The sequence below is a fragment of the Furipterus horrens genome, unplaced genomic scaffold (assembly GCF_987537825.1).
Source record: "Furipterus horrens unplaced genomic scaffold, mFurHor1.1.pri manual_scaffold_9, whole genome shotgun sequence".
In the NCBI taxonomy this organism is placed as follows: Eukaryota; Metazoa; Chordata; class Mammalia; order Chiroptera; family Furipteridae; genus Furipterus; species Furipterus horrens.
Window position 1 is genome coordinate 41,342,052 of NW_028327179.1, and position 25,813 is coordinate 41,367,864.

The following is a 25,813-nucleotide window of genomic DNA, read 5'->3' on the forward strand; positions in this document are numbered from 1 at the left end:
TCATAATCTACTGCCATGTTTCAGTGCCTTGTCACTTCTGGTCTAGACTGTTACAATAGAAACCTACCTGGCCTCTCTACCTTCACACTTGATGCTAGTAATTAGATCCCTTACATTGCAACCAGGCTCATTTATCTAAAAAACAAATCTATTTATGGCTTCCTCCTCTTTCAACTTCTGTGTCTTTTCACCGCCCATATTGGAATTACAAGCATGACTATATAGAAACTTCTTGATTTGGCCCCTGCTGATTTCTCCTTCCTCGCCTCTTTGCAATTTACACCCTGTTAAGAGCAAAATTGCTCCCATTTCCTGCACTCACACATGGGCTCCTCTTTTGTGGTTTTGTACTTTGGTTGAAGCCCTGGCAGGACCTCCTCATCTGTCTTCACCTGTTCTTACTCATCATTTATGACCCAGCTCTGGCACGGTCTCCCACAGGAAGCCTCTCTAAAATCCCAGTTGGGCTCAATGCCTATCATCTGTGCTATCTGAGCAATTAGCATATTGCGTTTGTATTTTTCTGTAATTTTTCTTTACTACATTGGGACCTCCTCAAGGGCAAGATCACATCTTACTCAGTTTTTTCTTCTCCAATGCGACTAGTTTAGTATCTCAAAATGATTGCTAATTAGCCAATGAAATGAATTGAACTGGTCATCAGTAGCAATGTTTTCCTTTCTAGCAAATGCATATTTCAATATAACCAAATGAGAGGACTATAAATTGAACATAAGTATTATGTTTCTATTAACGCTTTCCGAGGAAGAAATTTAACTTTTCTTCCCAAAATGATAGGAACAGTAAACATTCTCTAGAAACCTTAATTTTAGCCAAATTCTTCTGCATCATGGCAACTACATTTAGCTTCAGAACCATGAAATTAGATTTTTAATCTCAAATTCCTTCTTCAGAGACTAGGATAAGAGGACTATTAGAAATATATTTTATTCAATAAATTAATATTTTAATAGTTGCAATCATAGATATTTCAAATGTTTTAATGACAGTATTATATAGCGTATTTTTATATTTTATTCTCCATCTGAAATTTTACCTGGATAAGATTAAATTCTTATTTCTAACTAAACTAATTCAATATTGTTAATATTTTAAATGATAAATTTTAAACTATGGTTCAGAAATACACTTTTGAATAGAGTATTTTTGACACTAGATAGAACCAAAGATAGAATATATGTAGTCCAGCTAACTCATTTATAGAGAAGGATGTTGAGCTCCCTGTCCCAAATTAATAATATTTTGAACATAACTGGTTAGTTCCCAAGCTGGAAATAGGACTCACATTGGGTTTTTCTCATGATACTGTACTGTCTGCTTATTTATTAGTTAAAAATGTAATTCATGTGTTTGAATCAAACATGAGTGCACACACACACACAACACACATACCACTATACAGAGTTGCTAAATAATGAAATCTTTTTACTGTTGTCGGTTCTACTTAGACCACTGAGGTATGTGAAAGGCTCATCTCTAAAATTAATAGAATCGATGCAAAGTTGTTACAGAATGTTCAATTCTGCTTTGCAATTTCATTAGATTCTTTTCAGGTATGTCAAACAAAATAGGTAAGTGGCATTTCCTCTCCAGTAAACATGAAATAAAATTGAAAAATAAATTTAAAATGCAAATATTAATCACAAAAAATAATTTTCTTGATATTTAATATTAAATCAAGATGTGTAGGCCACTAGCCTATTAGTTGTAAGACAGCATGATAGTTAAATGTTGAACATTATTTTAGAGCATTAAATATACATAGTATCCATTGCTTGTAATGAGACTCAGGTGATAATATTTACCTTTAGAGTTATTTACAATGCAGTAATCAGAAACCTGCAGTTTTCTGTATCCTGAGTCTGATTTCTGAATATACTTTATCACTTTTTCCAACACTGAAATCTGTAATTCTTCAAAATAAGGAAGTAGGTTCCAATTGTACATAAAATGCCTGAAATCACACATAATTTTGTATTGTTTGAGAAATAAGAGAAATTTACACATTATTGAAAACTACCTCAAACAAGCTAACTACTTTAAGAAGACACAATAATCATCTATGTTTTAAAGTTTGCAATTTAATGGCTTCTAGGAGATTTTTGGTATATACTTCTAAAAGACTAGTCTTAAATTGTTTCTACAACTCAGTAGCAAAGCCTTGATGGGAGGGAATGTATTCACTTGTCTTTGACTTTTTACAATTTTAGCACAATGCCTTACACAGAAGTTCCATGTTTGTTGAATTAATTTAATGTGTATATATGTGTGTGATTTATAATACATATATATGTGCATTTATAAAATACACAAAACTATATGCTTTATAATCTTGAGAGAAAAGGTTTTGACTTACCCGCAAATTCCTCATTGTCTTACTGTTTTAAGGTCCTCGTTACAGAGAAAGCCTTATTCTCTCACAACAGTATTGCCTCCCCTACCAACAGCCCCACCAACTTCCTCGGGAAAAGGTGACACATTTTTCCCACACCTACTTACACAGGAAGAAGACTTAGCTCTTAAATGTTGTAACACCTGATATTTAGCTTATGGGTCAGAGAACTGGGCAAAAGAAAGCCATTTATGTCAAACCTATACCTAATGAAATTCTATTATTTAAGAATATTTTATCACCCTACTACAAAATACTTTTCTACATATTCCAAACTAGAACATCATAATTTCTTCAGTTAAATATAGTTTTTAAAACACACAGTGGTTTTCTTTCTTTTTTTTTTTTTTTCTCTCACTTTTCTTTTCTTCTTTAAATATGCAAATGGTCATTGACCAGGTTTTTGAATTCTGGGATTCGTTTCCAAACCAATCTCCACAGGTTCAGGAATATGTAAAATTCTAAAGTTTTGACAGAAGGGGCAGAACTCTTCTGAAAACCTTCAGATTTCTTTCAACTATTGTTTTTGCTGTTCATCTGAATATCACATTTTTACAGCCAGCTTTGTCTCTTGCCGCCAGCCCCATCGTTCATCTCCAAGGAACTGTGACAATAGGCAGGAAGTTATTCACTTGTATTTACTTTGGACATACTATGTGAAAGGAATTGCACTAGGAACTTCATGGGAAACAATCCATATGAGCTTCACCATTGAAGATATCCTGTAATTAAGGCACTACTAAAGACAAATATATTCATGATATGTGCGTTTTACTGACAGAACAAATCTATATAACATGCCCCCAAACAAAATACCTATGTGCAAAGATTTAGCTCAAAATGCATAATGAGTTTTGGAGTGACTACAGTTAGGATAAATTATTTTTGCAAAACTGTGTAGAGAATTAAATATAAAGAGGGGAATAAACAAGTCAAGATAGAATGAACTAAGGAAGCAATACTTACTATTGTAAACTATATTTACTAAAATATATACATAGAAAAAGATATATTACCCATTTTTTTACAGTATCCAATCACTTGTTTTTGCAGTTGAGAAGAAGTTGGAAAGTATCACAAAGTCTGTTTAATAAAAAAAAAATAAAGAAATAAATAACGGCAATTAGGGAAAACCTTTAGAGTAAAGGTCATCCTTGTTTGTATAATACACTGAACTCTCTAATTAAAAATTCACCAAATATTTCTGGCTTATTTCTCTTTCTTTTCTAATGTTTTTAAGGCATAAATATATTTTGATGATATTAACATTAAAAAATCAGAATGGAAAGAAAGTTTTAGTGTCAATCATGTAATTTTTATGAAATTATTCTGAAATTGTATGAGGCAAAGGAAATATGATCTAGCTGCTGGGGTGGCAAACAGCCCACCACTGTTAGATAGTTAAGTGCCACATCCTGCATCTTGTTAAATGTAACTCAATAGTCTCTACTTCAGCAGAGGGGTCTTTATTTTCATCCTGGCACTCAGTCTTAAAGTACAATAAAGCTTAAGTTTGTTTAAAGCTACAACGTGATTATTCCTATAAAATAATTAGTGACATTTGAGCCACTTTTTGATAGACTCAATTTAGTATGAGAATAAGTGGCTTTCCACATTTATCAAATTCACATTTGAAAATGCTGCTAAATACATTTAAAACACAACATTTTTAAGGGAGTATACCATACCATGATGATCTTTTAAAATTCTTCATAGGTTTTTAAAACATGATTCTTTCTTTAAAATCTACATTACCTATCCCATTACTTACTGCCCATAAACCTAGAAAGTTGTATCATGGACTGATACTTATGCAAAAATACAAATTATAATTCTATTCAGATTGTGGCAATTATATTTTCATACTTTGTTATGTTTCAACTTCTGGCAATTATTATAAAAATAAATATAATTGACTTATCCTTTAAATTAATATATTTGCACTTTGTTTTGTGAATTTAAATGATATTTTGTGGGTATCCATTTGTAAATTTGAGAAACTGTTCAAAGATAGTTGTACAGTATAAATCATTATCGTGTTTTTGCCAGTGTATTTTAACAGTGGTAATAAAGGTAAAGGGGAAATGTTCTTGTTGAAACTATTATAGTAAAACATTCCAGTAGGATGGAAAATTAACTTATTTACCAGCCAATCAAGATTCCCTAGTGTTCTGAAAGCAGCATGAAACAAACTTGTTTAACAGTTAAAATACTAAACAGTGCCCTTGACCTATGAGATGTAATGACTTAAAATATAAATAGTAGCAGAATATATTCCCATAGTAGTTATACAGGTGTTTCACCTGTTGACCTAAACTTCTCTGCTTCCTAAAGTTAAGTATTACACTTATCTGGGAAAATAATTTGCTCTGAATCATAAATACTAACTCATGATGCTTGCAACTCAGGTTATTAAAAAAAAAAAAAAACTTGCATGTGAGGGATTTAGTGCTGGTAATGGGTCCTCCACTAATTAAAGGCTTGATTTACCATAAGAGATGCATTTCTTTCTATTCTGTGCAAGCTGTGAAAATGGAAGATTTCAAATCCACGTCTGGCTGAGTAAGTTGCCAGAAAAATTGTTAGTAAGTGAAACGTGAAAAGCTGTTCTTGTTTAATTTGAAGTGGACTATAGTCAAAGGGCTTTTAGAGAACAAAATGATGCTCCTTTGTCTAGGCCATGGTTTTTCTGCTTACTACTGCCTTCTCTACTCTTCATACTTTAGATATTCTTCATAGGCAAAATTGCTGCACTTGATATGTAACTTTGGTGCAGTTAAAATTCAACATGTAATACTTAAAGGACAACTTTTCAACCCATAAAATGAACAGCAGCCTAGATCCTCCTTTCTTCTTTTTCATCTAACATTTTTATGCCTACTACAGTGATTCTCAAGTGCTTGTCTTTTCTGAGCATTGTAGAATCACTCCTGTTGTTTTTTATTCAACAATATCAACTTGATACCCTGGTCCCCATATTCAATTCTGATGCTCAGATGCTTGACCAAACACTTTGGAGAGTGCAACTCCATGGTGTGTGGAGGTGGAAACTCTGCCTGGGAACACTAGTTCCCTGGAAGTCCTTGTATAGGGAAGTGTCAAACATGATAGAGGACATTGGGGTGGAGGGCAGGTAATCAATTTCATTTCCAGACCAAGAAACTAACATTTCAATTATATTGCTGCAAATTGTGATCTTGGATTTAAACCCAAGTGTCCTGTTTCATATAATACGTGCATTTTCTCAGTAGTAGTGGATTTCTTTCTGGGAGTTTATTAATTAGCATTCTAAATTTTTAAAGTAAAAAAAATGAGAACTTGTTGCTATCTGGAAACACTGTATAATATTCATTTTGATTAACATCTATATTAGCAACATACTGTAATAGTTTACATATTATAGAAGTGTTAACACAGGTCTTTAATCTAAAAAGAAATACATATTAAACTAATAACAAAACAATAAAATTTTCCATGCTTTGAAGGAGAGAAAAACATTTAATTTACAGACTCTAATACACTTACTTTAGCAGCATTTTAAATAAACAAATTAGAATTCTCTCTAACGTTACTGTTTATACTCTATAATACATGCTTAATTTAAGAGCATAGAAAACTAGTGTATAATTCTGCAAAGAATTATTGTACCCTAACTATTGAAATTGTGAGATTTGTGAACTACAATATTTTAACTATCTAGCATGTATTTTCTGACTCTTAAATTAATTAACTAATCCATTAATTAATAGGTTGAACTTTACTCTGTGCCAAATGTCATTCTGAGAACTGAAAATAATGTAATGAGAAAAAAAAAGTTTCTGTTCGCTTTGAGAGTAGACTCTATCGAGGAAACATAAAAGTAAATAAGAGCTATAATAGATGTGTGCACACAGCACCACCAAACTATAAGGGAGAGAGCTTCCAGAATAGTCACAAAGATACTAAAAAATTGTGCAAGGCTTTTTTTTTTTTTTGTAAGCAATCTTATATCCTGAATCCCTAAAGCAAAACCCTGATATAGGCAGATTAACTTTAGTGGAATACAATAGTTTATAATCAGGAGTAATCCAACAAAATATGTAGACAATCTATCATCGGCTAGTATATCCCATATTCGTCGTCGTCGTCGTCGGCAGCCGTCCGTCTCGAGAGACGATGGTGTAGCTTCTTAAGAGTCTATCTGTACCGCCGAGAATGGCTGTGCAGTCTGACTCGGGAGTGACACGGTATCTGTCTCCTCCCGTGTTGAATCGACATCTTGCGATGACGCTGGAGTGTCCTCTCCAGTGAAGCTGAAGCTACAGAGCCTGGGCAGGGTGATATGGAGGGTCTGCTGTTGCCCATGCAGCAGACCCCCCCTCTCTTCGCAGCTGAAGGATCCAAGGGAAAGACGGAGTCAATACAGCTTGGCTTCAGGTGCGCCGCAGGAGTTGCCGGTATTGACTACAACGTCAAACCGCCTTAGGGACTCCGGCTCCGGATTTTCTGTCGGGGTTTACTCCCTTAGCCTTTCCCCTGAAGAGGTATGCCGCAAGGCAGCGGAGGTTTTTTGGAATCAGAGTTTTCCTTCTCTGATGTGCCCTGACTGGAAGATCAAACCAGCGACACTTAGCTCGCAGGCCGACGCTCAATCCACTGAGCCAAACCAGCCAGGGTAATATCCCATATTAATAGTGAAGATATTAGTAAAAGGAATGAAAACAGATATAGGTTTTGATGAAAAGAAAATATCAGGTGAGATGTGTTCTAAATAAACAAACAAATAAATAAAGTATTCTAGACTAAAACAAGTACAGAAAGCTTTGTAGATAGTTTTATAGTATTATGGTTTGTGGCAGAAAGTTAAAAAAGAAAAAAAGATAAATTGGCATTAGTTACCAGGACTATGTATTGCCATTCTCAAAAAAACTTGTAAGTTGTTTTACAAGTCACGAAGTTTGACAACCAGGCACTTCTCAAAATTTTGTTGAATGAATGGGTAAATATAAAAGAAACAATGCAAGACATATAAGTAAAATGTTTTCAAGGGTGACTGATTTTTAAAGTTAAAAAAAGAAGAACATATTTAAAATTACATCTCTGGTACCAATTAGACATGTTGGGTTACACACAGTGACAATCACCTAAAGACTTAAATTGACAGCCCAAGAAATAGATTGCCATATTTAGCTTGATTCATTCAAATTTAGTTTTCTTATTTCTCTAAGTGTCTTTATTTTTGCTTAACAGAATTGCAATAGGTTTCATGGCTCATGAAATCTTCTGTAATTATTACATATGTCCAAATAACACCACAAAACCGATTCTATGAAAAATGAAATCAAATGGCACTCCTACAAAGTTACACAATAATACACTTTTTGTTTAAAAAAATAACAAATGTTTTTCTTATGTATAATCAGCATGACATTTGTTACAATTAATTGCTAAAGCTCTTTAATTGAGATAATAGAGTAAAAAATTATGAGAATACAATAGTAAAAATTATTTTTAATGTCTCAAAGGTGTTTTATAAAATTCTATTAGATTTTGGGGGGGCTTTAAAGTGCTTTAAGTATTAAAGTCATATAACAGCTTTTAAAATAACAGCAAGGGAATAATCACATTGTCATTTAAGTCCTCAAGTCAAGCCATTTTCAACTTGGATCAGTAATTTAAGAAGATTCAAGACTAGACATATTGGATGCTATTTCTTTTTCCATGAGTACAGCAAGAATGAGAAAATAAACTTATGTTGACTGACTTTCAAAAAGATTAATTCTATGGATATGTCCTGAGGAATAATGGGGAAGACTTGAATTTTCTTCATAAATCATTTGTTAATAATAAAAAAAATTGTTAACTAATAAACAAGGCCTTTTCTAATCACTCCCATAAGGTGACAGCTGCTTCTGTAGGCAAAGCAGTAAATGAAACGTGGCATATGATTCTAATTCCACTCCCTAGCCACAAAAGGAAAAATGGGGGGGGGGGGAGGTTCCTAGACTGGACCACATGACATTTAACACTTGAGAGCATACAGAATATGAAAGAAAATGATTTGTCTCTTTTCTCCTTACTTTTGGAAATTTGGAGGAATTTGTGCCTTTGAAAAGCAGAATACACCCTAGTTTTTGAGTCATATAATGGCAGACAGTTGGGTTTGCCATTATAACAAACCCTTTTAAAGAGTTTTAATTCTAGGTTTCAGCAGTTCTGTTCCCTATTGTTATCAGTTTCAAATTTTTTAAAATCATTTTTTTAAAAACGTTACTTCTAGATAATCCAAACTTGATTAAACTTACATCTGAGGTGCAGCATTCTTTTCAGTGGGTAACAAAGGGAAACTATATGCATTTGCTTTGTCTGAGTCAGATGTAAAGTAACCCTCTAAGGAATACTGCCTAATTTTTTCACTTTGCTTATTTAGTATATATCTGCTTATTTATTTATTCAGTGAGAAAGTGTGTGATATACCTTTACTGAAAGCAAATAACTAATAGCTTTACATCCTGAAAGACTCAACAGCCAACCTGCACATTTCATTTGTATTCCACAGATGCCTCATTTTTTCCTCCTCACTGCCTGCCCTGTACTGATCAGTATTAACAATGGGATTTTTGTCTTACTTGAAAACTTTCTTGTTCCATTTGAGTTGAGGTGGAGACACTCTCACTAAAAAGAAGGAAAAAAAATCAGGTATTTTGGTATTTTCAGTGTCTTATTATTTCAATATGTTAATCTTCAGGAACACTGCATTCACTTATCAGATAATCTAATAAAGAAGCTGTAAGTGATGACTAGCTCTTTAAATAAATGGAAAAGGAAAAATCACATGTTTAAAACATTTTGAAATGTTAAATAATGTGATTGATTTAAGCAGTCAAACAAGATTTATCAAAATTAATGATAAACCATGTTCTTATAACTGGATTTTAGCCACTTCTGGCAACATGGATACTATCATAAACAAAATTTCACACGTACCCCTCTTTTTTTTTCTTTCCACGTTCTTCCATCTCCCATTTCAATTTAGGAACCTAATAAAATTCACCCACTAGCCTCACAAATCAAGTTCTCAAGGCAAAGGAAGCTACCACCTCACCTTACCACCAAAGAATTCCCTTTATAATTTTTGAAACCCTTAAATGTCTAAGTTTTTCTTAAAATCTACAGGTACAAATAATGTGACTGGCCAGTTTCTGGTCTCCTTCTGCATTGATTTAACATTTATTACTTCAATTAATTTGCAAAACAAGGAGTCTTTTATCTTAAATACCTACTTACCTTAAAGTATTGTGAACATTGATGATTGATGTCTCAAGAGAAAATACAAAACTGTTTTTTTCAAACTGTTACAAATTCAATCCAGAGGGACAAGCTTATTTTACTGAAATCTGTATTCATTGGGGGTGGGAGTGGGGGGGGGGTGTGAATGTTTCCCTTAAGAGTGAATTCCCTTTATCTGTTACAAATTTCTTCTCTCAGCTCATGTTTTTACATGTTGCTTATACTGAAAGCACTCACAAGGGTCAAATTATGTAAAGTTTAACAATTTCTTAAATATTACTTTTAACTTGCCACCCCCAGTTTCTAGTAACTACTACAGTAGTTCTTAAATAGCTATCATTTTTGGCTGAAGCAAAGAATACAGCAACTATTTCATTTTTCCAATTAATAGGATGTCTTCTGATCTTCAAAAGAACGTTTTCACCCACACAATTCATTTTTAGAAAGAAAAAAAAAAGAAGAGGAAGAAGGTTCAAATTTCCTGTACCAGAAAAACCCTCATTAAAAATGAATTTCCAACATGAGATGTCAGAACAAGGGCAATTATTCAACTATGACATTTGCTTTAATTCTGTTATCGTCGGCCTTCCTCATATACTAATGAAGCATTCCCTGGAAGGAAAAAATAGGGAAAAACAGCTGTTGGATAAAAACTAATATAGGCTATTCATTTTTTTTTTTTTTACATAACTCAACTGAACAACATCTTGGAAAGAATACTGATTTTTCTCTGTTTGTTTTAAATATTCTTTTTCCTTGATATTGTTTCTTAGAAAAACAGGTAAACCAACTCATTTTGAAAGTCTTAACTTATTGTTTTTACAGAGGTCACCTGCTTCTGTCAGTGACACACTTTGGGGGTGTTCCTCCATCTAACCACAATAAAACGGGGGGTGGTATGGGGTTGCAGGGAGAGGCTAGGGTGTTTAGTGAAGTGACCATAACTTTAAGTACATTTAATCCACTAAATCTTTTAAATACATCTAAACTATACATATTTCACCATTTTCTTTTATTCGCAAATATAGAAAATGCTTCCACCTACCATTCACAGAAAGATTCAGAGTATCTACAATATAGGGAAGTGCTTGGAAGATCACCTTGCAAATTAGAACAATAATTTCTGCTCTTAAATGGCAGTGTTTATTGTCATCCCACTTTTTTAAAATAAGAAATAGCAAAATTAGAGAAATACATCACTTTTAAGCAATTCATCAAAAGGCCAGAAATACACTTCCAATGAAGAAATGCTTTAATATGTACTTTCTATGACTGAACATTTTTATTGAAAAGCAAGAGTTAATCAACTTGTTGTGAAGTTGGAAGTGCTGTTCTTCTAGAAAATCAAGCAAACCACCCAGAAAACTGCAGTCTTCATAATCTATTTCAATACAGAATGGGGAGAGGTTAAAAACCACTGATTCATTTGACAGAAATGTATACAACAGCATGATCATCATTTTAAGCACCTGCTCAAATTTGACTAAGTCGTAGGAATTAATCACATCTGAAAACTTGAAACTTAAGAAGATATTAGGAACTCAGTTTCAAGTAGACTTAATTATAGCACATGATGTAGATTGTGGGTTAAAAAGTAATTGAGAATACAGAGATTGTTTTGAGAAAGAAGCAAAATGACATTTTCACCTTACCTTGAATAAAATTCAACATTAAAAGATCAACATAATTTTTCTAACTTTTGAAAAGTAATAAATCTAGTAAAAAATTATGGCTAAGGTGACAAATTTAGCAGGCCTGATAATGTTAAGGCTTAGGCCACAGATTTTCAGAGCAGGGAATGATGTTCCTTGGGAGTGGGGGATGAGGTTGGGGATGGGGGGGTGGTGAGTCAAAATGTACAAGTCACAAAGGCAGTCAGATTTTATAAGTTTTGATAAACACCCACCCAGTTCCACCCCTCTCTGTTGAGAAATAGATTTAACCTTGATTATCTCTCAGTTATTTGGTGATATAAAAAAATTTTTTAAGGGGAAAATGACCTTATTTAGTCCCGACCAAAGTCAAAAGATTGAAAGAAGTAAACATATAAGATTCCTAATACTTTTAAAAAGTATTCTGTAGTCATGTAGTTTGTTTTTTGTTCTTTGTTTTTAATCATGTTAAAACATCTATATATAATGTCTTTTTCTACTATTTTGTAATTTAATCACTCCAGGTCAGTTATTCTTGCCTAAATAATTTACTATTTTTTCCACTTTTTAAATTAAAAATTATACAGATAAATTAATGTAAATGTTGATTTATTAAATTTTCAAATATTTGAAAGGACATAAAGATCATAAATATAGAAAGACAAATATCAGTATAAATAAATATATCAAAGTTTTGTTTTGTTTTGTTTTTAATTTTTTTGTGTGTGTGTATCTAAACATGGAAGTGCCTAGGTTACTGAATTCTAGGCTTCAACATTAAATTATTTGTTTTACAAAATGAAATAAGTTCACCCTGATTTTGTGGCTTGAAATCCAGATTGAATGTCTTTCTTTGCCATGAAGTCAATTTGACCCTGTTTTAACAGAATTTTACCTACGACCTCTTATTTTTCCTGGAACACATCAAAATGTTTCAGGATTAGTCATTATGCTAATGAAATAGATACATTTCTAAATTCGTTTATCCTGTTCAGGTTTGACAAATACAAACTTGCTCTCCTATTCTAGGTAACAAGAGCTGGAGAAAAATAAACATTTTAAGACATTTAAAATATATATTAATGAAAATGGCACATCTATTTAAAGTATTTAAACTGATTATTTGTGATATTTCAATAGGATAATTCATTAGTCCCGTCCTTTAAATAATCCCAAAGTGGCATGAATTCCTTTGCAGAATGAATGTCTGTAGAGAGTAATCCATGGAAGACAGACAAGCCTCTTGTCATTTGTAGACTTAATCCATTGCCTAGAGCATGAAAAGTGCTCAGGATAACAAGTGTGGGACTCAGTAAAATCAACATTATTTTTGGATTTTATTTTCTTAACAATACTGACTGATCAGTTAGCTTGTGGAAACTGACAAATGCAATATAGGTCTGTTTGATGAATCAATCTAGTGAAGTAAAGAAAGAATCCCTTCCCCCCTTCCCTCATTACCCACCATTCCTCATCCCCCACTTAAATCCTCTTATTCCTCCTCTTCCTTTTTCTCCTCCACCTGCAGAGAGAGAGAGAGAAAGAGAGAGAGAGAGAGAGAGAGAGAGAGAGAGAGATCAGGGATGCTCTTTCTCTATTGGTCTGTAGACATTAGGTGATGAAAGCTATAGTGACAATGCTCAGATCATTTTTTTATAAGACTACTAAACCACTTTCAATGAGTGTTTATGTTTTCAATTGCAAGACTCACCCTACGCTTACTGATAAAAATTTTTGTATTATTGTAGTAGAGTTCTCTCTCCTGTGTTTCGAGTGTGCATGTTGTATAGGAGTAAAGGGCGAGGAAAAGTGCAGGGCAGAACAATTTGCGGAGTAGAGTAAAAAGGAGAAAGTTCTGTCTTGTTAACTTGTGTTTATTTCACCCACCAAAATCCTGTAAGAATACCAGCCTTGGGGAAGTAACAAAAGAAAAATAGAAGAGGAAATGTAAGCACCTTAGATTACATATATTCCCATTCCCATTTAGAGAAGGACTAATGAGGTTGTATGACTGACTGACTACATGCACGTGTCCACTGAAAATTTAGTTAACCCTCATCAGCTCACAAAGGCACAGAGATATTCTCTCCATTTTGGTCCTCAACACTCAGCAGGGACTTTTGTGAACTTTGTCGTCTTCCTCTGCCCTTTAAACCAAAACTTTGGAAGTGGCTTTAATTAATGAGATGTGATGCATTAAAAATATTAACCAGAGCATTCCAGAAGCTGGAAAACCATAGATGTTTTTAAATTCTGAGTATCCTTTTGAGAATACCCTGTTGTAATTTATAATTCTCAGTGGACCTATATTTGTCTTGAACTGATTGTTGAAATGGGCTTTACTAGGAATTTCTTTGCTGAAATTGCAGTGGGGCGGGGAAGGGGGTAGTTGAGCCAAGTGGGCTTGTAGGGAGGAGGGAATGATCTCTAACAAGGCTTTAAAACCTTCAGTGGTTAAAGTTATATTGATGAAAGGATATGCAGATCCACATAGATACATATGTATATATCTATACATACATATACATACACACAGATAATCGCAAGTTCAGCAGAATTATATAAAAGGCATGAGTTATAAATTATGTAGGTAGCAGAATTCAGATTTTTTTAATCAGAATTGCACCTAAAATGGCTATAAAACAACGCTTGCCTTGGGAAGTAAATTTATAGCTACATGCCTTTCACAGGCACGCTGGAGGGTTCTGCTCCCGGCTATAATCTCTACGAGATGTTTTTTGCATGTGTTTTGTGACAGGAGGGAAGGGGAGTGGGTTGAGCTCGCCTGTTCTCCCATTGTCAGCCAGTCTAGTGAGTGTTGGGAAAACCTGTCTGCGGGATCCTGTGTCATCTCTCCCTACATGTGTACAGGAAAAGTACGCGCTGCTCACGGTTCCTCTCTCTTTCTCTGTTTCCCTTTCATTCTGCTTCCCCGGAGCCGAATGAAGCAGGGAGCAGGATTAGAGTCCCCACCGGCTATCAGAGGAGCCCAGATAAAAGGAACTGCTTCTTAAGCACCACTGCAGCAGCCCTTGTTAATTTTTTTTTTCTTTCCACACAACAGTTGCGCCTCATTATCCGGTGCCTGCCTCGATTTTTTTTTTTTTTTGGAGGTTTTGAAGTTTCTGTGCTTCAGTGGCTGTTACAGAAGAGGAGGTGTTAGTGTTGCGGTGAAGTCTTGATTGTCTGCATTTATGAATGAAACTGACCTAAATCACCTGTTACCTCCAGTTTTCAGATTGTTTGAACTTCTCTGGCCGCACAATACAGGAGGGAAGCCTGAAGCAGCAAGGGACCTACAGCGTCTGCAGCATGGGCTGCCTCACTAAGCTTGTGTGTCTTTTCTGGGGAGTGTTACTTACAGCAAGAGCAAACTATCAAAATGGGAAGAACAATGTACCAAGGCTGAAATTATCCTTCAAAGGTAAACCTTTATTTATTTTCTTTTATTTGGCTAGCTTTGTGACCCCCCGCCCCCCACTATCCCCCTTTTCATTCCTTGAACTCCCTCCCAACCCAAACCATAAAACCTTTAGTTTAACCTAGGAAACCTACATGACTGTGTGCATCTTTCTGAGATGATTTAAGCACTTTTTAAAAATAAAAGCATGTCTTCTGTTTGATATGACAATTTAAACGCAAACAAAGAACATTTAATCACATTTGCAGAGAGGAGCTGAAATGCCTGATAAATGCTCATCTGTATATGTGATCATATGCTCTGTTAATTTTTCTGATCATACTTTAAAAATATTTTTCATAACAACTATTGCAAAATAGTCTCTTTGCAGATGTGCCTGCCTCACCTATGGTAATTATGATCAATTATATTTTCTTCGTTTTAGACATTAAATGGTTAATGATCATCATGAATATTCAGTTTGTTCAAATCTGACAATCAGATGCTTAACATAAGCAGGAGATCATGGTTTGCCAAGAGAATATAAACTGACTAGAACAGACTAGTTTTTTTGTTTTTTACAGTGTGTTATGATTGTACAAAAGACTGTATATTTGGCTAGTTGGTGTAAAACAAAAGCCTTTGAAATATACTGTTATTTTAATTCCATATGTACTTCAGTGAGAAATGAAGACACATTACTTCCTAGTTGTGAAACTAGTTTTGTGAACTTCTTTTGTAAAAAAAGTATACAGTGAAAAAAGAAAAGAAAAAGCTTGATCACATTGTTGCTAGTACTTTATTTGGTTATAGTTTAATGTGTATGCTTGTTTTATAATGAGGGTTTTAAAGAAAATATTTGTCTTTTATTTGTTTAGATAGATTTTTATAGATAGATGTATAAAATAAGGCTAACCTGTATTCCAAAATAATATATATAACTATTAGTGGAAGAAAATATTTATACAACTGAGGTATTATTAAAGTGGAATTTAAGATTAAACTATTTTAACTCAAGTAGTTTTACTCTCTAAGGTGTTGCTTTCTTATGATTCTCAGATTTCTAGAATAGGGGGTGGGGCAATGAGAAGCTTCAATTATATTCCGTTTTGAGCCTATAACATGAAACAAATTTATTGAAACTATCTTGTAGAGGTGTCTGTATGCTGTTCATTGCTCTTATACCAAAAAACAGATTCTTTAATTTTCACATGATGGGAATGATCTCTCTGAATGCTCTAGTGTGAATGAGGATCACAAATAGGAAAGAGAAATGTAATTTTCACACTTCGGATTAGAAAATTAAACACCTACTAAATGTGATTATTTGGACTTAATACTTGTTAGATAAAATACACTGAACTGGAAAATATATTTATTTTTGGTATAACATTTTCTTGATTATTAAAATGGGAATGAATTTATATATGAACAAACAACATTGCAATTGTACTCATCTAAGATATTAAAAATATGTAGACTCCATTAAATATTTAATTTAATCTCTATTATGTCTCTATTTAGTAACTTTTCTTTAATTATTTGTAGTATATGATATTATGGCATCTGTGTTTTCATCAGTTTTTGCTCTCTATTTTCACTCTTTAAGAGGATGTCATCAAATAATTCTTAGGTTGATGGCCCACTTTATGGAAGTTTATATTCCTTATAAGTAAGTTTTGCATGCAACTTTGCTTCTTGAAGATGTGAATGTCTATAATTTTAAAATAAGTCTAAAACATTAAATCTATTACAATTGTTGTTCCTTATCTACAGTGCTAAATAAGTTGTAAAATATATAAGAATTGAAAATTATCCCTATTTTTCAAGAAACTTATTTCCCTGGAAGTAGATTGCTCTCCATTATAGAAGAGACACCAGTTCTTTCTACACATTAAAAAGATAGCATTTAATTAGAATAGCCTTTCGTTATGTACACATGCTTTAAACTTGTCTGATGAAGTAAGCCATATATGTTGGCAAGGTGTATATATTTAGCACTATCTTTATAAGTTCTTTTTAGCAATGGCATCCATTAGAGTATTTTTTTGCTTTGCTTTAAATCAAAAGCTGCCCTACAGCTACATGACAATTCTATTGATATACCTAGAGCCTGGCAATTTGGTAAAATAAACTGTGGAATGAGCAACAGCAAGAAAAATAAAAGAAATGGCCCAAGCAATTTTTCTTGTTATTTTATTGGTCTGTCATTACCTTTTTGTCTCTGCATGTACACTTGTTTTGCCAAAACCACGGCCTGGTTGCCAATTATCAGTACTTTGTTTCTAAACTCAAATAGACATTTTTTTAGCTGCTTCTTTTTCCTCCTTAATTAGATGTCAAACACAGTTAAAACCTTCACTGCATTGCCCTTAAAAATATTCCATCATGATTCATGAAGAGTTAAATCCCTGCCAGCCCTAATTTCCCATGGTCACTGTTTTCAAAGATCCACCATTAACTATCTCATTGCTCAGGTTGCCAAGACAAAGTTTTAGGAAATCACTGTGCTTACTTTCTGGTAGGAGATAAAAGAGATTTGATATTTTAAATGGGAAAGAAAAAGAAGAACATGAAGGCAGCTTTTGTAGTGAATGTACATAGATATTTAATAAGGTACCTCTTTACTTTCTAGGAAAAAGGAATTGAATAGATGTTTGAGGACCATCTGGAGAAGTGATAATACTAGAAAAATGGGGTATGCTGGCTTTTCCTCTGAACCAATCTGATTTAGAATCCTTGTGGGGGTAGCAAATGTGAGAACTCTGTAAATCTCAGCAGTCACGTACAAATTATCCTCAAGAAACATTCACTCAGAGATACTTTTGCCTTCCTTAACTATATGTAATAGAGCTAAATGTTAAAATGCTTCTTTTCCAAAATGGTGCATAGGAGTTTATTTTCCCTATAAAACTAGTCAAATTTCACTTTTCTCATGAAATACCAGAATATCATGTAATCTTCCCTTTGGAATGTGTGGTACAATGAAGACTTCAGAAAAAAGTTATGGAAATCACAAGGAAATAAATTAGGTTTGGGGTTTTAAACAAATGACAAATGTTCCATCACTCAGTATAATGATCTTTTCCAGGACATTGCGTGCTTCAGTTTTAGTAGAAATCAAAGACACATGCAAGTCTGAATGGTGATCATGTGGATCCAAAGGTTAAATCAATGCTTTAACTTTACCTTCATAGGGAAGACTTAGTAAATGGCACTTAAGAAAATGGTAGACATTATAAAGACTCTCTTTCATACTCTAAAGCTATTTTTCCCAGAGTCAAGTATTTTTTTTAAGAATAAGATTATGAGTTAAATCAAAATTTTCATAGATGTTTTCTGATACTAGAAGATAATATTAAATTTAAAATGATGAAGTAAAATTTGCAGAAGCTTTTTTGTCATTGCTCAATATATTAGGATCACTTTAAAATTTAATTAATATAAATGATTATTTACTTTATTATTTATTACACTTGTTGACTTTTAAAGATATTTTTACTTCTACCAAAGCATAAACACACATTCATACATATAATGTATATATGAATATATGAATATGTGATATGAAAATAACAAAACTTTAGTATTTTATAGTTGAGTGAAGTATCCTGGCACTCTATAGGTTAGGAATTGTAATAAATGCATTACAAATAAAATTGTTATTGATTTAAAATTGCATTCATATTTTTAATTTTATTTACATACACATTTACAATTTCCTTGTTCTTGGTGTGTAGTATACACATATATGTATACTATATATATACACATGTATACACACAAATTATATATAATATGTATACACACACACACACACACACATGATCTTTTAAGTCTCATGGAAAGTTTTCATGCATATCTCAAGTGTTTACATAATAGTGTAGAATGAAATTTGCCTTATACAAACAATATCTGCCCTGGCTAGTGTGGCTCAGTGAATTGAGCACCAGCCTGTGAACCAAAAGGTCACTGGTTCAATTCTAGTCAGGGCACATGCCTGGGTTGCAAGTCAGATCCCCAGTTAGGGACATGCAAGAGGCAACTAACAATGTTTTTCTCACACATCGATTTTTCTCTCCCTCCCTTTCTCCCTCCTTCCCCTTCTCTCTGAAAATAAATAAATAAAATCTTAAAAAAAAATCTCCTCACAGTTAAAATGAAATGTGTAGGGGAAAACACACACACACCCATACACACACACAATATATATATTTATGTGTTTATGGGTGTGTGTGTGTGTATATATATATATATATATATATATATATATATAGTATACATATATGTGTATACTACACACCAAGAACAAAGAAATAATAAATTATTTGTAATACCTTTTATCCAAATGTCACTTCATATTTGGCATCAGGTCTCTTATTTGCTGATTCTTATATAACATGACCTTTTCTTCTCAAAGTTTATTAACTTTAAAAATTATGTTTTGAATCTGAAGTCTAAGACTGAGAACTAAGACTTTTAATCATTTATTCTATAAGTACATGGTGGGACAAAAGTAGGAGTACAATTCTGAGTACAAGAAACACAGTTTATTTTTGTATTTATTAATTATTGTGTTATTTTCTTTATGAACAACAGTAAACATACTTTTGCCCCTCCCTATATATCCTGGCAAAATAATTAAAAAATAAAAGAAAATGCTCTGTCTTACGTCTGGTGATTCAATACTGGTCAGATCAGATGAGGGCTAGTGAAATTCTCCAGTTTGTGGTTTCTCTGTTTAAAGCTGCCAACCAGAATGGCCTTTGAAATAATAATTTATACAGTGTAGACTTTAGCAAGTACGAAAATAACTGAGACCACAAAACCATCCTGTGTAAGTCTCTGACCCATCGACCTTTGATAATGATATTCAGTCATTACTAGCTTAAGTAAACCTGAAAAAATTGGAAGAGATACTTTTTCAATTATAACTTTTTATACTGTTTTTTCTCTTTATATAATTTATTTTCAAAACTCCACTCCTGTTAGTGAGGCAAAATACCTGGGTGTTTACACAACTAAATAAATGTATAGATCTGTGATAACTGATTTCTCTGTTTTGTTATTTTTAATTAGTACACATAAAATTGAACAATATAAGTAACAACTTATATTTTGTGGGTTATTTGGTCAATTATATTTAAATTCCATATTTAAGAATTTATGCAATTGAAGGATCTTTCAGGTATAAATTTAATTATAATTAATTAATATGATTGCATCTATTCCTAGGAACAAAATTAAAATTAAACTGTTGGTGGCAGATCATAATCTGTTTATGCTTTGTATGAATATATAATTATAATTCAGATGTGTGCTCTGACAAAGTTATCATGAACTTTAAGTTAGCTATATGAAATTGTGTGGTGAAGCTCTTATTCCAACTTTTCTCATTTAAACTTCAGTGACACATCTACATATCACAGTTCCACAGCTCAGAACATCTTCTGGAGAATTTTGAAATCTGAAGTCAGGACTATTTTAAATAGCATTTATACTTGAAATTTTCTAAAATCTTCTGGAGAAACCAGTACTAAAAAAAATTTTTGACTGATCGTTATCTAACAGCATGCATTTACAAAGTCATAATATATCATGGGAAGTTATGTATTAATTGATTAAAACATTGCACTTATCAAAACATTATAGAAAAAAATCTATGATAGATGATTCATTAAGTAAATTTGTAGGTAAAATTTCCAGAACTCATGACAGTATCTAAGTTTAGTGCATATAGTGAAAGCTTATTTTTTAAAGACCAGCAGTTGTAAACATACATTAGAACAAGTGTGAGTCTTGGGATGGATTTTACCCCTCATGACTCTTAGGTGCTATTTAAAGGCATTATCATGATTTGCAGTACTACACTTCCACTAATAGGTGGCACTAGCAATTTGTTACATTAGTTAGGAAATGGGCAGGCTGCTAGGATAAATACACAGAGTAATATTTTGAGGCCAAACTTGGAAAGACTGGTATAAGTCAGGAGATGTAACATACATGAAACAGAAGCATTCATTAAAGTAAAATTTGCTAAAGATTGATATGCTCTTTGCATATCTTTTTTGATACAGTTTGATCCTAAAAAAGTAAATGGTAATAAGTAAAAAATAAGTAAATAAAGTATTTTTACTTAGACTTTACATGTGAGATAGATCTATAAAATGGAAAACAAAATAATGTGTGGAACTGTAGTTACTAAACAATTAGAATGTTAAAAATGTTTCATGTGTATGAAATATATATTAATATTTCATATACATTCATATATACATAACTTTTTTCTTAAGCCAGAGTCATTCAGGGTGGTTAGCAGGAGTTAGGCAGCATGGCTGTGGCAGGTGATTGTCATCATTTATAGTTGTACAGTAGCTAGTTAAGAGGGCAAAATAATGTTTAGAAAATTACATTTGATATATTTTAAAAAGAATAACAACTTTTGGTCTGTAGGTTTTTTAAAATTATTTTTATAATTAAACATATGGAAGAATCAATAAATTCCATCTGACACAAATGTCCCAAGTTACTAGATTTTTTATTGCCAAGACATAAACATCAGTAAAAATAAGGAATTTGTACACTGTTTCTAAACAGTGACAAAGCTGGACCCCATCAAACCCAGGATAAGAAAATATACAATTTATACTTGAATTGGGGAATAAAGATAAGCAAAAGTAGAATACTGTTGATAAATATGAAAAATTAATTGGTCTTACTATTTTCTACAAGATTTGGGCAAATTTAGGGAGTCTTATCAGCTCCTGAGTGAGTCATTAAATCTGAATTTTCAGATTTCCTTGACTTGGAGACCTGGCATGAGAAGCAATATTGTCTAAACTTTACAGTAACTTATTTTGCTGCTGCAATCATAAACATGTCTTGAGAAAAAATATATTATCACCCACTTGAGTCTTCATCTGCAAACTAAATGAAGCCTAGTTCTATTGAATACATCAAATGAATTCTTTAGCATGTAAAACTACTTATGTGGATCATCTTTGTTGTACTAGATTGTGAGTTTCTCAAGGCCAGATCTGCATCATTTTTCATCATTATATTCTCAATGGCTAGACAAAGTCACTCATTGCTGAATGTATTTGTACTTCATTTGACACACCTTGTTTTTTAAATGCAATCATGTACCTGATTATGAGTGAATATAAAAAGAATGCAAATGTATAATACACAGTTCATTATAAGTGAACTGTAGAGGAAGTCAACTCAGTGCCAGGTACTAGGGCAGGAGAAGGTCATGGAGGCATTTTGGAGGGCCTGGGAGCAGCGGTATCTCCATGGATGGTGTCTCCTCTGAAGCCTGCTCCAGGACTGAATCAGAAAATATCTGGGTCATCTTTGCCTGCCTGCAAGAAAGGGTTGGAGAATATATAATAATACATACCTCTTGGAAGACTCTGGGAACCAGGTTGAGGAATTGTTCCCCTCTTTTGAAGGACTACCCTGATTTTCCTAGTTATTGTGTCTCTGGATACACAGCCAGAAAAGAAAGTGAGTGAGATTATTCTAAAACCAAATGGTGACTAAAGGTAAAATTTCTCATCATCAGTCTCATCGTATTTGAACCTCTGTGTAAAACAAATCCATCTTACCAAAGTTGAATGTAGAATCATTTAAAAATTTAAATTGACTAGATTTTATCATCTACACTTTGGGGACAATTCCGACTTTGCTCTCTGACGGCTTGCTAAGATTTAGTATTGCAGAACCTTCCCCGTTTCTTATCCTTGATTCTGCTTATTGATAATAGCAGTTGCTCATCACCCCCACGCTTTTCATTTTCAAGTCACCCTCTTCTTCCCTGGGCTTCATGCTCTATGGCCCAGGAGCACTGCCCACTTCTAGCCTCAGCCCTTACTTCCAAGCCCCCACTTGCCCAGGAGAATAGATGTGATGGAAGATAGCCATAGGAAGTGTGAATATTCAAAATACATTTTTTAAGTTCTTTAAGATCCCAATTTCATATAATTAAGAGGATGGGGGTAAATAATAAGCTAATTTCCTTAGTGCATTTTAAGTCTATAATTGATGTAGAATATGAATTAATTTAAAATGCTTAATGTTAGATTGTTATGAAATATATGTTTGTCTTGTGAAAAAGGGGAAGTATCAACAGAAAAGAACAGTAGGCAAGAGTATCATTATATACAAATCATAGCTATTAAGGAGTATTTTAAAAAAATAAGGCTTACTCCCAACCCTTAAGGAATATATTTGAGGAAAGCCAAAACAAAGTGGTTTATACCTAAGGTCAAATTCAAGCTGTCCAGCGCTAGCCTGTGTGGCTCAGTTGGCAGGAGCATCATTCAGTAAACGGAAAGGTTGTGGTCTTAATCCCGGTCAGCCTAGGTCAAGGGTGAATGGGAGGCAACGTACTGATATTTCTCTCTCACACAGATGTTTCTCTTTCTCTCTCTCTCTCCTCCTTCCTCTCTCTTTTCCCCTTCCTCTCTCTCTAAAAGAAATGAAGAAAATTTAAACTGTCCAAGTAGTTCTGAATCTTCTTATGATGCATTAGAAATCTTAATTTTTATCTTTAAATTTGAAGTTTCAAGACAATAAACTCTGCTGTGATCATTTTATAAAAATTAGTTTAAATGAATCTAGGTTTCCATCAGCTATGAAAATGTCAATTATTTGGAAATTCAGTTATGATAATAAATATTTTTACTTGTATTCTATGTGTAAGGCACACATGCACACACACACAAACCTGCATAAGGCATGTTGTGGATTTCTTCATTAGCAAGTAGATTCTTGGATAATAAAGTGAATATAGTAAGACGTTTGAGGATGGCAGTATCGTATCTACCTAAGGACTTCAGAGGGCTTTTGAAAATAGGGTATAAGGAAGGTGAACCTTGAAAGACAAAAAGAATGTGAGAACGCAGAAGTAGAGAATAGTGGTAATTACCACTATCATAAAACTATTTGTGATTTGTTTTTTCTTTCTTTTTAGGAAAACAATACATTTTTATATAGCTTACATGGTAATATAGCCATATAATTTTTTTCTGCATTTAAATGCAACATGGAAACAAATCTGTCTTTAACAAGGGGAATTAGAACTGCAGCATATCAGACTAGGACCATTACACTTGTCTAGGTTTGACTAAAAACAAGATCAGGAGAGACAAATGGTACAAACTTGTAAGGACCTTTCCATAGTGGTTACAGTGGCTATTTGGGCTCATCTGTTCCGTCTTTGAAATTTGTCTATAAAATAATTGACCAGGCTTCTTTCTAATCAATGGAAAAAAGAAAAGAAAGCTAAGTTTGGTTATCCAGGGTTTGAAAACACTGTGACTATGTTTCTTTGAGATCATAAAATATATTGGCTTTTTTTTCTTGTTTTTCTAGCAATTTCCATTTTTCTTTATCTTGTTATTTTTTTAACCAACCTATGAACAAGTTGTGAAGAAAGCAATCGCTATTTTATAAATAATGTTTATTTTTAATATAAAGACACCTATGTCATCGACATAATGAAAATAGATATTAAAATGACTCCTTAACTATGCATTCTTGTTATATACCACATGTCCCTAAATGAAAAGTTATATATTTCATATGTTTTAATTCTCTGATCACTTTCTTATCATTCAGGATGTTTCTCTGGCTCACTTCAAAATCAATTAGTTTCAGAACAAACACTCTACTGAAACCTTGGAACACTTTATAATATATTAGACAAAATTGTAAGTTTGTGGTGTCTTTCAACACAAACTTCGAAAAGTCACATCTAGAATTTGGTCATGTCAATGTACTTAATCCCTTGTGCCTTCAGAATTATATATGCTAGATGAAGAACTACATAAATCAATGTGTTTATGTGCAGTACATGTGTGTGTAACAAATACAAGTTACATTCAGTTATTATTTTTCTAAGTCATATTACATTTCATTTGGAATTATGGAAAGTGAAATGCCAATCACGAGAACACAGGATTGAGTCAAAATGGCTTGGGAAGAAATTCTCTCTCTTTGTTTGATGTCAGATCTTGAGTGGTCTAGGATTGTCTGTGATCTTCTGTGCTTTACTAGTTGACCTTCCCTGAGCATGTTCTACTGTGCAATGCTGCTGTCTAGCTGATTACTCCACTCTCTTTTAAGCACTGGACTCTAGGAAGTTGCCAAGAGACTCATTCAGGCAACCCTTCTATCGAGCCTTCTTAGCATCTTGGCTTCAAGCCATGTGCATAATGTCATTGCCTCCACAGAAAGGCACACAGTGTTTCTACTCTCAAGTCCTTTCAACATCCACAGTGCAGGGTGTGAGCCAGATACAAATCTCCCAATACAAAATGGCCTTCCATCTTTCCAGATGTGAAATATATATATATATATTTTTTTTTTTTTAATTTAACTACTCCTGACCACTCTCCCTTCCACTTCTTACCCATTCCCCCACCTTTCCTTGAACTCATTCTTCTTGTCCTATCTAAATAAATCTCATTTAAGGCTCTCCTTTTGAAAACCAAATCCTGTTTATTCTTCTCTTGGGATATGAAAAGAGTTACTAGGCCTCAAAAATTAAAAGCCCTTATGTCTTTCCTGGGAAGAGGTTAGAAATTTCCATTTTTAGCAAATCAATCTACTGAAGAGCAAATGAAATGATAATTTTTAAAATTAGGTAATCTTGCCACTTTAAAATTTCAGTAAATTTTCCTCTTATACACACATACACCTAATGATCTAAACTAGACATCATGCCTGAGACAGAATGTGGTTCTCACAATTAGTCCCATGCCTCAGCTTTACTTCTATAAAATATGTTGATTAAAGGACAAATTAGTTTCCTTGACCTTTGAGATGTAGAAATGTCGACTAGAAAGGGAAGAGTAGAAGAAGCTCACAGAACTGGAAGTTCTGTGCTAGTGTTACCCAGGAAGCTCTTCACCATTGGTCCATACCCCTAACTGGTAAAATTACTCTTCCAGATGCTACAAGGTCTGGGGACCAGTTGCTAAGCCAGCTGGGGACTTTTGCATGTGTCTCTTCCACAAGTCAAAGGCCACAGAATATCTACACTTGGATTTCTCACCAAGAACTCCAACTCTA

The 25,813-nt window shown here is 33.3% G+C and overlaps 1 protein-coding gene across 1 annotated transcript in view; it reads left to right on the forward strand.

Moving 5' to 3' along the window:
- Positions 1-14,471: 14,471 nt before the first annotated feature.
- The window catches only part of SEMA3A (semaphorin 3A), a 216,703-nt gene continuing 205,361 nt past the window's right edge, over positions 14,472-25,813 (forward strand). Inside the window, exon 1 of the mRNA XM_090287280.1 lies at positions 14,472-14,758. Within this exon, the coding sequence (XP_090143406.1) occupies positions 14,647-14,758 (112 nt within the window). The 5' untranslated portion in view covers positions 14,472-14,646. The remainder of the gene's footprint in view (positions 14,759-25,813) is intronic.